The 12518-nt window shown below is 41.3% G+C and overlaps 1 protein-coding gene across 6 annotated transcripts in view; it reads left to right on the forward strand.

Moving 5' to 3' along the window:
- The window catches only part of MICAL2 (microtubule associated monooxygenase, calponin and LIM domain containing 2), a 107682-nt gene that overhangs the window by 21185 nt on the left and 73979 nt on the right, over positions 1-12518 (forward strand). For all 6 annotated transcript variants that reach the window (XR_001859352.1, XM_017726308.1, XM_017726309.1 and 3 more), the window contains exons 3-5: positions 9676-9883; positions 10526-10642; positions 11636-11737. Coding sequence is in view for 5 of the 6 variants with exons in the window: in XM_017726308.1 (XP_017581797.1) it covers positions 9676-9883; positions 10526-10642; positions 11636-11737 (427 nt within the window). In the remaining variant the exon portion in view is untranslated. The remainder of the gene's footprint in view (positions 1-9675; positions 9884-10525; positions 10643-11635; positions 11738-12518) is intronic.

Consider the following 12518-nt stretch of genomic DNA (forward strand, 5'->3'; position numbering starts at 1 on the left):
GCTTTGGAGAATGTGACCTCCAGGAGAGGCTTCAATACCTTCACCTAATCTGTGTTAGGGAAGGCCCCAAGGGGAACACCACAGAGTTACTTGGAGCACAACCAGAACTGCTGTGGCATTTCACCTTCTGTCTCTTGTAGTCTTGCTGACGCTGATAGATCAAGTTCTGATCAGCTTTCCAAAGTTTGCGTTTTGCCCTGGACATTGCTACTCCTGAAGAATAGCTCGTGTTCTTCCAAGGATGCACTGTTTCTACTTGACAAACCAACCCAGAGATACTACCTGACTTGTCTTGCATCACTCTCTGGATTTGTTCATCTGACTGAGATACTGTCTGAGCAGGAACCATGTGGTTCTGCCACGCTGTGAGTTAGCCTTGTGTTGTTTCGTTCTCCTCCCCCTTTGAAAGATTTACAAGAGCAGCTCTGAAAGGACCTGTGCAACAGCAAGTGCTCCTTCCTCCCGGTCCTGTCCCAGCTGCACTCTGCCATCCTTGCAGGATTTACAATTCAGATAAAACCACTGCTCCGGGGTGAATTGCAGCTCGGATTAGAAAACAGTTGCAGGAGATGGCGCTGAGCTTCCTGCCAAGGCCTGCACACCCAGAGCAGTAATAACAAGTTAAGCACATCAGCAAGGGCTCAGTGGAAGGCAAAGGCATTTCTCTCAGGTTTCTTCTCCCCCACTTTTTCTCTTATTTGTGCTTTAGCAAGGTAGGAAATAATGGCATAGAGTAGGAAGCCGTTCCTGGCTGCTGGGGCTGCTGCAGGGTCTGCTCCCTGCTTTGCCAGCCATGGTTCTGCGTGTCCTGCCTGGCTGGAGGCACCTGGGGTAGGAAGTTCACTGCCTGCCAGCCCAGATACAGCCCTGATAGTGGCAGAACAAGCACAGCCGGTGTTGTTGAGGCAGGTGCCTCCATCTGAATTTCTGCCTGCCTGGAATGTGAAAACAGACTCATTAGTACGTGTAAATAAACGCTGGTCTTCTCTGTATGTTTATCTCCCTTCTATTGTGTCGGATGTTTGTGTAAAAGAGACGATTACACCTCATGATGTGTAATTTGCTGCCAAATTTTATGTCCTCAGCTCTCTGCCCCTCTTTTTGAAGCATGCTTCTTTTTATGTTTTTTCACCATTTTGTATTTAATTTTATTTTTTCAAGTCTCTCTCCCTCAGTAATAAGGGTTATTATGTACCACCTTTGTTTTCAGCCAGGAAAGGTTTTGGAAATAAGAACTAGAGGTGCTGAAATTTAACTTTCACTGTGTGACATGCTGCCAGCAGCCTGGTTTGTGGGTTCTGTGAGTGCTGTTAACTTTCTCCGCTATCAGAAACCTTCGTAAAAAATGTTATGCTAAAGGTAAATATTTTTAATTCTGGTTGTTTGAAAAATTCAAGTCCATCTTGCTTGCTGGCACTGCTGGATGCTATGTTACTAAGAAGTGCTGGTTGATAATTCATAGTCTTCTCAAGTTGTACGAAAAACTTAAAAATAAAGGTATTGTGTACCCATGGTAAATTGGTTTGTGCAAGCGACCAGTTAAACTGGAAAAAAAACCCCAGATTATCACTCTTTCTGGAGCTGTATTTAGATTTCCTAGTTAAGTGTCTATGACTGCTAGCAGTGGAAATGCACTGACTTTGATGGCTGCATGATGAGCTGGAAAAAAAAAAGACCCCAGGAGCCCAGAATTGCTGCCTTCTTGTACAGTATTGCATTTTGAGCTCACCTATAAGCTGATGTACACTGTTGTACAGTCATTCTGCTTAGGAGCCCTAGGAATGATGAGATTAAATGATTAAGATCTTTAAAAATAAATATAATTTAAAAATCTGAATTCTGACTCAGACCTGATGCCTAGTTCTATATGAGCTCATTTACCCAGGACTGGCTTCTAAAAGCCACGTCTTAAATGGGTGTTGGTTAATGATTCATCGAATAGGAGAATGTATTTTAGATCATATTTTAAAATACTCTGTGAAATACCCTCAAAGTAACTTGACTCCCCACTCACTTGAAAAAGCCAGTTTCCAAGTGGAAGCTCAGCTCATTTATTAGATTGTTGTGAGGTTTGGCTAAAATTTCCAGGGCCAGGCTGGAGCAACGGGGGTGTATTTTTAAAGTGTGTTACCAACCTCTTGCTGTAGCAAAGCCATGGTTGTTGACCAACCTGCCTGCATGCTTTAGATGCCATAGAGCATGAGAAATCCTTTCCTCTGGGTACATAGACAAGTCCTTTGCTGGCTGGCCAGCCCCTGCCCCTGAAAACCATGCAGAGAATTAACCATTTTCTCTCAGTCACTACTCACAAAGTTCCCAAGACTCAAGGCTTGGCCTCTGCTGTGATCAGAGGTGAGGCTCTTGATGCCTTTATTCCTTTATCTCTCTTCATCAGTTCTTCGTTTCTGGATGAATTATTTTGTTTCATGGTTTTGTTTTGGGTTTTTTACACTAAGTTTTTAAGTATAGCCTTGGAGCACTATCTCAGCGTGACAGGCGTAAACCTACAAAAAACAGGCCAGGTACTTACATGCTGCCAACCATGTTCATGGCTGGGATAGTCAGGCAACATTCTTTCTGCAAGGTTTATCTTGTTTTCATTTTGATTGTTTAAGCAACTGGCCAAAAAAAGAAAAGAAAGCAATCTCTTCTGGGTTTTGGGTGTGGGCTTGTTTGTTTTGTTTTTTTTTTCTTCCTTGTGTTTTGGTTACAATGAAAGGCAGGTAAGAAAACAGCAAACACACTTAATTCCAAAGGATGTTAGAGGGCTTATTTTGTGCTTTATTTAAGGAGATTTTGGGGTTAAAGCAGTTGCCTGGTTTCTGGTGGATATGTTTACTGAAATTAGTAGAACATTTCTTGTTAGTAAGGTCTAGGTTTTTTGGATAACTGTAACTGGTGCAGGGGAACAGAAAGTTTCTGGGAATACTTATCTGTGTTATGATTATCAGTTGCAATTTTTTAAAGATGTATTTTTGCAAATTGTTCTAAAAGATCTGAGATCAAGTTACCATATTTAAATACAACCAATGCCACCTGAGAGAGCTCTTCAGAAAACCTCCAAAGTCCTGACAGCTCTGCTGCATCATGGAAGGTACTCTTGACCTTCCAACACCCGGAGTGCACACAGCCCCTCTTTAATGTGTGACATAGCAGAATATAAGTTTCGGATGTCTTTCATACCATTGTTTTAATTTCAAACTATGGAAAGGGTTTTTTTTTAATACACAGATCTAATATTAGAACCTATATCCATGTGACAGAGAGGATGGATGGACAAGTGTGTCCAAATACATCCAGGAAAAATGAAGGCACATGCTTTTTTCCATGCAGAAGTTTATCTTCCAAAAAAGATAAAAAAATCCCAGTAAAGATGAGCCAAATGAATGCAATAAATGTACTAATGTTTCACTTCTGGCATTTTGACTCAATAAAATAGGAGGGCAATAAAGATAGATCCTCTGATCCCTGGATTGTGCTGCATCCAGCTGTGAGCACAGCAGCTGCAGGGCACAGAGCAGGGGACAGAACTCTGGCTAAAGTCACCCTGTGTTAGGTGGCCTTGGATACATGTTAGAGTCTTAGAAGGAGAAAAAAAAATAAAGCTGGGACTTCTTTTATGCCAGTCACTGATCTGGGAGAGGATAAAACTGCACATTTCTGAGGTGCTCAGCTGGGGGTACAAAGGGTAAAATACTGGTGGGATTGAAAGTGGAAGTGGACTTGTAGTGATGCACTGAATTCATGCCCTGACGCAGGGTTTTGTTGCAATTAGGGGTGTGTGAGCCTCGCTGTTCCCAGCTGCCTTTGAACTTCCCCAACAGTGGTATTTATATGGTGTTCACTCTCCAAAAATGCCCATTCAGCAAGATCCAGCTAGTCTTAATAATATTTTAAAGTAGATTTTCAGAACTATCTGTAGTGTATTTAAGGAGTGTCCACATAACTCTTTGGAGAGTTAGGATCTCTCATTAAAATACATCTAAGTGAATATTATTTTTGTCAAATGACACACTAATTCTATGAGGAGCTCATAAAATAGTACAACAGAGAAAAATACCCTTTTAAAGATTACATAATCTTTGTAGTGCAAGTTTAGTTAGCTTCTGGGCCTTCTCCCCCCTTTCTTGGGGTGGAAGATTGAAGATTTAATTTTTATTAAAAATAAAGCTTCAGCCTGTGACATTTTTAATGTTGTCTGAAGTGGCATATAAATTTTCATTTTTCAGTGTCTTCCATGATGATGTTTCAAACTTTAAATTGATTATTCGGTGGGTTCAGGGCACATTTGGCTGCAGTGTTGTATCCGGTGGCTGTCAGTGAAGTTGTGTGATAAAATCTGAGGCTACGAATGGGAGATGAACTGTAAGTCAGTAAGTCAGGAATGTCCCACTGAGCCATCCTATTTTTGCCAGAAGCATTTTCATATCTAGTAAAGGGGATGGACTGAAAGGCATTGTGGTGGAGAAAGCTTCTGGTAGCCGTCTGCCTTAGCTGCTTATGCAGCTGTTTTTCTCTGGAGCCTTTCCAGGGGAACAGTCGCTGCTGTTCCAGAAAATGTGTTGTTTCATTACATTTTGTGCCTGTCTCATGTTGCAGCACATTAAGCCCTATCACTAATAAACACTTGTCCAAATCCATGTAGGATGTAACCCTCTGGAATCAGCCAAATTCATCCTTGGTGCGCCCCTGTCACTTTGGGTGTTGCACAAAGGCCAGGGCTGGTGTGAAAATTGTCTTCTCTCGTAGTCCCAGATCTGCTAACTGTGGAAATGAAGGTACCTGAGGTGCAGAGCAAGTGATGGAAGAGGGTTTGCCATGGGAAAGCAAAGCCTTGTCCCTCTGCATCCTACAGGCAGAGCCTCCTGTCACTGGGTGGGGGGGCCGACAGCTGCCGAGGACAGTGCAGCCTCGAGGGTCAGGGGGCTTGGAAGCATGTGGGGAAAGCCACCCCTTGGTGCTGCTTTCTGGGAGTGTGATCCATGCCTGTAGGTTGGCTTCCAGTTGGTGGTTTGGCTGAAAATTGCGTATGAGCTAAAGGCAGTTAAATAACCTGGGTGGATGGTTTTTGCTGTTTTTTTTACCACTCTCTGTGTGCATTTTTACTGAAGAGTAGCAGTGGTGCTTCTCACCTGGCATGCCATAGGACAACAAAGGGGGTGTGTGTGCCTATGCAGCTATTGTTGAGCTCGAGGCTAAAAATAATATCCTCTTTTTCACCTCCAAAACAACTGAAAGGCAGAAATGAGGAAGTCTTGGATTCCTGGAGTGATTGAAGCTTCTGTCTTCATCCCAAGAAAATACAGGGAGTGGATCATTATTTAACACCCTCTTATTTTCCAGGATTAATGTAATGTTTGGGTACCTTGGGCAGGAGAGGAGTGAGGGATTTAGAGTGGGATGACAACAGTGGGATAATGCACTGGGCTACAACAGGATTTGTCTGTTCTTAACTATGCAAAGAGATGCTGTTTGTTGTATCCCCCCAGCCCCATGCTACTGCCAACTGGTAGATTCCTTGAGCATGTAAATGCCGACAGCTAATTTTTTTTACTTTTTTCAAGGTCAATGAGTAGATTCTGCTGTGCAGTTATAGTGGATGAGATTTTTGTGACTAGGTTGTTGTTGAGCGTTATTTTGAGGGGTTTTTTTTGGTTTTTTTTTTTTTTTGTGTTTGTTGTTGTGGGGATTTGTTTGTTTGTTTGGGGGGTTTTTTTGGTTTGTTGGTTTGGGGTTTGTTGGGATTTTTTTGTGAAACACAGTGGTGGTATTTTTGCCCTTTCACTCCTTTCTTCCAAGCCCTCCCTTGTTTCTGCAAGCTTACTTTACTGTGTGAGAACCAACAGAGGCATTCTGCAAATTCTCAGCTGTTAAACTGCATATGGTTTTTCCAGAATGGGATGCAGGTGCCTGGATTCACAGGCTGCCAGTTTAATAGTGGGGAAAAGGAGGGATTGCAAGAGGCCTCTACATTGTATCCCTCTCCCTTTCCTCGCCTCCTATTTTGAGTCATATATTTGTACATTATATACAGGAGGTCATCTCAAAATCCTGTGCCTGGCGCAGAAGCCATTGTGCTGTTGGAGAGGTAACTTGTGCTGCCATTTAGCTCAGCACTAGGAATATTTCCTGGAGATTTTCAAGGCACGGCCATTCCTAAACACACTCATAGAGAGAAAGTAGCATCTCTTAGAGTCAGACTAACCCCTGAGTGGAATCAAGCTTATGGGACTTACCAAATGCTGTGTGTGTTTGTTAGTACAAGTGAAAATTTCTGATACATTTTAACTGTAGCAGGAAGAAATCCATGAAGTTCTGCTCTATTTCAGTCTGAAGATAAATAATGCATTGTGCTTGGTTATAGCGTGGGACAAGATTCATACAGAAACAATTTTCTTTTAGGGCATAGTAAAATACTTTTTAACAGTATCATAGAAACATAGTATGTACTCAGCAACTTGAGTAAACAACTTTTATAAAATATGCAGGGATTTATTAGTGTTTTATTGTGAAGTGCAACAATGTCCATGCTTTACTTACTAAGTATGAATTTAAGCTGAAATAGTCGTAAGTTAGTCACTAGGCAACTGTTATTGGCCTGGAAACTTGCATTAGTCTCGTTCAATGGGAATTTTTGAGCCCACATTCTTTCTGTAATTTTGCCTTAACGTAGGTGCTATTCTTGAGGAATGTGTTAAATTCAATGAAGCGTCTCATTTGACAGAAAATATTCACATACATCTGCAGGCAGAAGATCAGCCATTTGTACTAAGAGGTTTTCACCAAGAAAATTGTCTTCTCTCAATATTATTATCTTGCACTAACACGGTGTACTCCCAGTAGTAAAACAAGATGTAACATCCAACATGATACTGATTCTTCAGGCAGCTCGCAGAAGTCTCGCCATGATCTTATTCTTTCATAAGCTGCCCTGTAAAACTATACAAGACTCTTCATTTCCAGCTTGAGCAAGAAATATGCAAAAGCTCTTTGTTCTGTTCAGCAACTGTTACTTGGAATAATTTCAGCAAGAAATATGCAAAAGCTCTTTGTCTGTTCTGTTCAGCAACTGTTACTTGGAATAATTTGTAGGAGATGCTTTGAAAAGTCAAGTTGCCCTTTAGCTTTGTAGGGGATGATCTGGCACTGTTAAAAGGCAGTTGATGTGTGAATGGTGATGTGGATGTCAAGGAGCTGTTGGCATTTGTTCATTCAGGACTGATTGTTTTGAGATTCCCTTATGTGATGCCAGCTGTCACGATCTGTGTTAAATTGCAAGAAATTAGTTTCAAAAGCAGGCCCTGATGAGCCAGGAGACTGGGATAACAGGAGAGGAAAATAAGATGCCATTCAAAGTTTGTTCTAGACCGGCTGCAGGAAGGTTTCTTCCGGGACTTTGTTGGCAAGCAGACCGCTGGGGAGCGGCAAGGGCCCTTCCCTTACTTAGTAAAGATAGGAACACAAATATAGTAAGAATTACTTTTGCAAGGGTTTTGTGCTGGTTTTGACCCCAGACGTTTCAAAATTAGATGAAAAAGTGCCAAGAGTAAGTCCTACACCAGCAGTTAGTGTCCTCAATAAATCAAAGAACAAATAGCTCTGTGATGTAGATAAATATGTTTCTGGAGGTAACCATGGATGATGGCAAACATACAACCATTTTTCCTGGTGTCTCCAGGCAATTATGAAGTTACTTTGTCAGTGGTGACAGGAGGAGGGGAGAGGGCAGAATCCTCCTTAAAATTCTAACATACTGTGTTGCAAAGCACCAGGAGGAGGGAAGGGTTTTCTGTGTGGGTTTTGTTACTTGGCAGGATCCACTATGACTAAATCTCCGAAGACTGCAGTTTCTTTTTATTTTTAATTTTCTTTGAAGTTGCATTTATTTATATATAATACAGTTTGTAAGTGAAAAAACCAACCTCGCCTTATCAGACCATGTAGGGGCTTTATTTGTGATGTGTTTCCAACTGCCTGCTCAACATGCCTGGAAAACCCCATAGCTGTGAAGGCTCAATGGAGTCGTTCACTTATCAGAGCCCAGAGTCCCCATGTTAATCACAAGGAGCATGAGCAAAAGAGTCTGACCCAGATCCACCGGTGATCCTTTTCAGCTGGGCTACAACTGCACTCTGTGGTCTTCCTTTATATTGTTACATCTGTTGTTTTGTTGGTTTTTTTCTTTAATATTCATCATGCAGTGAGGAGTGTTCTTCTGAAATTGTGAATTAAATATGTTCTTTTAAGAGGAACAAAGCCAAGTGGCTAATGCAACAACCTAACTTTAATATCCCTGGTTAACAAAACACTTGCCTAAAGCGAAGCCAAAGCACCTCACAGGAGTTCTTCTTTCAGTGGGAATTTATTCAAATTATTTATTAAATTTAAAAAAGACATTTTTGCACTTTTATGATTTGGATTGGACAAAAGTCAGCACCAGATACTTTTTGCTTAAGTTGTTAAATCTGAAAACAAATGATGGCCAAATCAAAGTAAATAATGACTCTATTTTCTGAAATTGCAATGTAATGGGAACCAGACTGGAATCCAGCGAGCTGCAGATAGAGGCTGTGCTTGCTTTGAAGCTGCAGTCACTGTCTGGCTCTGTGTGCGGGATGCACAGGAGCGTGTCTGGCCTCTGACATCATGGGCTTGGATTTGCAGCATGGCTGTGCTGGAGCTCTCCCATCCTCCCAGACCCACCTCAGATCTCCCTGCTCCAGCCACTGCAGAGCTGGAACTCACGGCATGGATTTTGTGAAGCCTGTGGGGGTTTGGAGGAGTGGAGGGAGTTTGTAGGAGGTAGGGAGCAACAGCATTGTCCAGCTATAAGACTGTTTCTAATCAGTTTTTAGTAATCAGTCAAGGAAATGTAAGCATGAGATATGCTTGGGGTTTAATTAGTTTGCATTCTGGAAATCCTTTGTCTGTTAGTCCGTGAAAAATTACAGCTGTCAACTAAAATTTGGGCAGGAATCCTCTGTAATCATTTTGGAAGTGGTTTTTCCGAGGATGCTCAGAAGCATAAGCTCCTAAAATGAGATTGTCCTAAGAGTGAGGATGTTTATCACTGGGTGAAATGGAATAGGGCAGGATGAGTGCCCTGCCGAAGCCAGGACAAGTCTGTTGAGTTCCCTTGGCATGTCCTGCTTTACATCAGTAAGTGAACCAGGCTGTTACATCCACCCTTGCTTGAAAGAGAGTAACTAATCCCGTAAGGCTACTGGCTTATTGTAGGTTTGTCTAACAAATCTAGAAAATGTACACCCATGTCCTCTTTAAAATAAAAAAAGCCTACACTGAGACCGCTTACTTCCTTTCCCCTCCCTTTTACACAGCTGTAGTGCTGTTTACTGCAAGCACTTGAGAAACGCTAAACGGGGTTAGATGCGCGAGCAGATGCTCAGAAGTGTTTGGCTTTTTGCTGTTTCTTCTGTTACTTCTCTTCCCCAGAGTCTTTTGTGTCTGCATTAAGCACAGTTTATCCCCTTTTTTAAATAGGCTGAACACCACATGCAAAAAAAATTTTCATTTTCATTGATTTAAATAAATGACTTGTATGCGCTCTCAGTAGTGCAAGTCCAGTTGAATTGCAAGTCATACCAATAGAGTAAGTTGGAAACTCTGTGGAAGTAATACAAAACCCTGTGTCACACTCCTCCTTTTCTCTGCCAGTGTTTAATTATTGGAGGTGGCCCATGTGGCTTGCGGACTGCCATAGAACTTGCCTTCCTGGGAGCCAAAGTTGTTGTTGTGGAGAAGCGGGACACTTTCTCAAGGAACAATGTGCTGCACCTCTGGCCGTTTACCATCCACGACCTCCGGGGACTGGGAGCAAAGAAATTCTATGGAAAATTCTGTGCAGGATCTATTGATCACATCAGTAAGTATCTGAGGGCATGGGCACTGTTTGGAGAAGAGGTTACCAGGATCAGAACGTTAATGGAGACTTTCTTGGTTTGGCAGAAAGTTCATCTGCCTTAAACATGTGCAAGTGCATGTGTGCAACAGAGAGGAAAAAATGGCCTCATTTAAGCAAAGTGACAATAGAACAAGTCTTATGGAGCAGATTTTTTATTAGTCTGGCTGGACTTGTTAAACAGTAAATTTTGATTATGAAGTATGAACAATACTGATACTCATTCCAGTACATTGAAGGTAGATAAAACCCTGATCTAATGAGAAAATACACAAAAGTCGGCTATTTTCCAAGGAAATGTACTGTAAAACTTCGTATTCTAAAATATGCTGGTTAGCAGATCCTTTAAATATCATTAAAAGGCTAACCTCTACAAAAGTATTCTAAGAAACTCAAGTGAGTTTGCCCACAAGATTGTGCTGCAAGAGGAAAAGGAGGCGGAAGAGAACAACATCCTGTGGTGGTTGCAAAGTTTGCTTTCATTACAATATGGGAAATAGAAATGCTACATGCTGGTGTTAACAATGAATTTCAGTTCTCCAGCAGGCTGGTGGCAGCTGTGATTGCTCACTTATCAAACACATCATTGTCACTTGCTGTCCACAGGTATTCGACAGCTTCAGCTCATCCTCTTCAAAGTTGCGCTTATCCTGGGAGTCGAAATCCACGTGAACCTGGAATTCGTTAAAGTCCTGGAGCCTCCTGAAGATCAAGAAAACCAAAGTATTATTTATCATAATATAGTTCTGTTCACAGCAACTTCTTTTTTTGTGTCAGGTGTTATGTGAAGTCATCCAAGGCAGTTGAACTCTGTTTAAAAAGAGTAAGAGTTTTTTGCCCTTGTTCCTCAGCCAGCCCTGCTCTCTGCAGTTACAGGCATGATAAGTATCAGTGTGACAGAGCACTGATAAATCTTAAAATACAACCCAGGCTGAGAAGCTGAGGTTTTGCACTATGCCTTCTGGCATGTGTTTGAGGCTTTGTAGGGAGTCTGGTGTTGCTTCTTGGGATCTTCTTGCAAAAACAGATTTTGATTGATAATATAAATATTGAGGATGGATTAAGCACCCAGGGCCTTGTTTTGCTTTCACATTTGGTATAACTCCCACTGGCACACAGAGTCTTATCAGCATTCTTATGCAAGATTTTTAAACAATAGAAGAAGATTTCTCGTTTTCCATATATTTTTTAATATTAGTATTTAGGATGTAGCATCACTAAAATATTTTAAAGTTTTACTTTAATTAAAATACTATGGTATCTCTTCAAAGGGTCATATAATGACAGTAGAACAAGTATATTGGTTTAAGTAGTTGAAGTATATATAATTTTAAAATATGGACAGTACAAACACCTTCACATAATCAGCTTTGTAAAAAGATCAAATTTAGCTTTGTGACTATGCTTCCATTGAATTTCTATTTAAAAGACAATTAAAAGCATTGATGATGGAATGCTGTTTTTCTTTTAAGAGCCAGCTCTTCCTTGCTGTAACCACATGTATGTACTGTCCTGGTAAGGTAGCTGTGGGGTTATTTCTGTGAGAATGAAGTGCTTGAGCATCTTCTTGTGGTGTGGGTCTGAGAGGGAGTTACTGCGTGAGGTGATCCAGAGGATGAGAAATGTACCCTTTATCTTAGTGCCCTTTCCTCAGACTCTGAAATCACTTCTGCATTGTAATACTGAAGAATGAATAAATATTACTTGTGTTTTCAGAGACAGGTTGGAGGGCTGAATTTCTCCCCATGGATCACCCTTTGTCAGAGTATGAATTTGATGTTATCATTGGTGCGGATGGCCGCAGGAACACGTTAGAAGGTGGGTGAATGTGTGTTTTTAGACTTATGAGTGGTCTTTACAGTGTCTTGAAAGACCTGAAAGTCAGAGGAGAACACAAAGCAGCAGGTCAGTTTTCAATCCACTGAAGTCTGTGTGGAAGCTATTATTTTTTGTGGTACCTTTTGGTTTTGTTGTTAAGTTGTAGCTCAAAATAAAAGACATTTAATGTCATTACTACTTCTGAGCTCTGTGTATCTGCACTGCCTACAGAGTGCATCATGGTGCCATTGAGCTTGCTTCAGGGTTAAGGAATTACATGATGATTTAACTTGAAGGAGGCTGACAAGATAGGTGTCAGGAATTGCATGGCCTTTGCTGCTGTGCTGTGCATTTGCCCTGTGTGCTTGAACTAATGACCAAAAGGTGGCTGCCAGGTATTTGATGAAGGCAACATAGGCATTGCTTCTTTGTAAATGAGAATGAGCTTCAGAAGTAATTCCTTTAAAAACAATAGCAGAAGATAATAAATAGCTCTAAGGTGTGTGGGAGGAGAAGGGGGTAAATGTTTCCTGAGCTTGAGTCACTGCTGAGAATTCAGACCATCTGAGCTGTGGTTCTTAGAGAGACCCTGGCTAAGCTGCTCCTGCATCACACCAACAAACCTGTTACTTAATGATGTATTTCCCTTTTAACTCTAATTATATCCATGTTAGTTTCCGTTCACTAGGTACACTTCGTCCTTTTTTTTATTAGCTTCGTAGTTTGTCTGCTGATTTTTTTATCTGCCAACCACAATGCACTTACAGTTAATACCTTACAA

This window comes from Corvus brachyrhynchos, unplaced genomic scaffold (genome assembly GCF_000691975.1).
Source record: "Corvus brachyrhynchos isolate BGI_N302 unplaced genomic scaffold, ASM69197v1 scaffold281, whole genome shotgun sequence".
NCBI lineage: Eukaryota > Metazoa > Chordata > Aves > Passeriformes > Corvidae > Corvus > Corvus brachyrhynchos.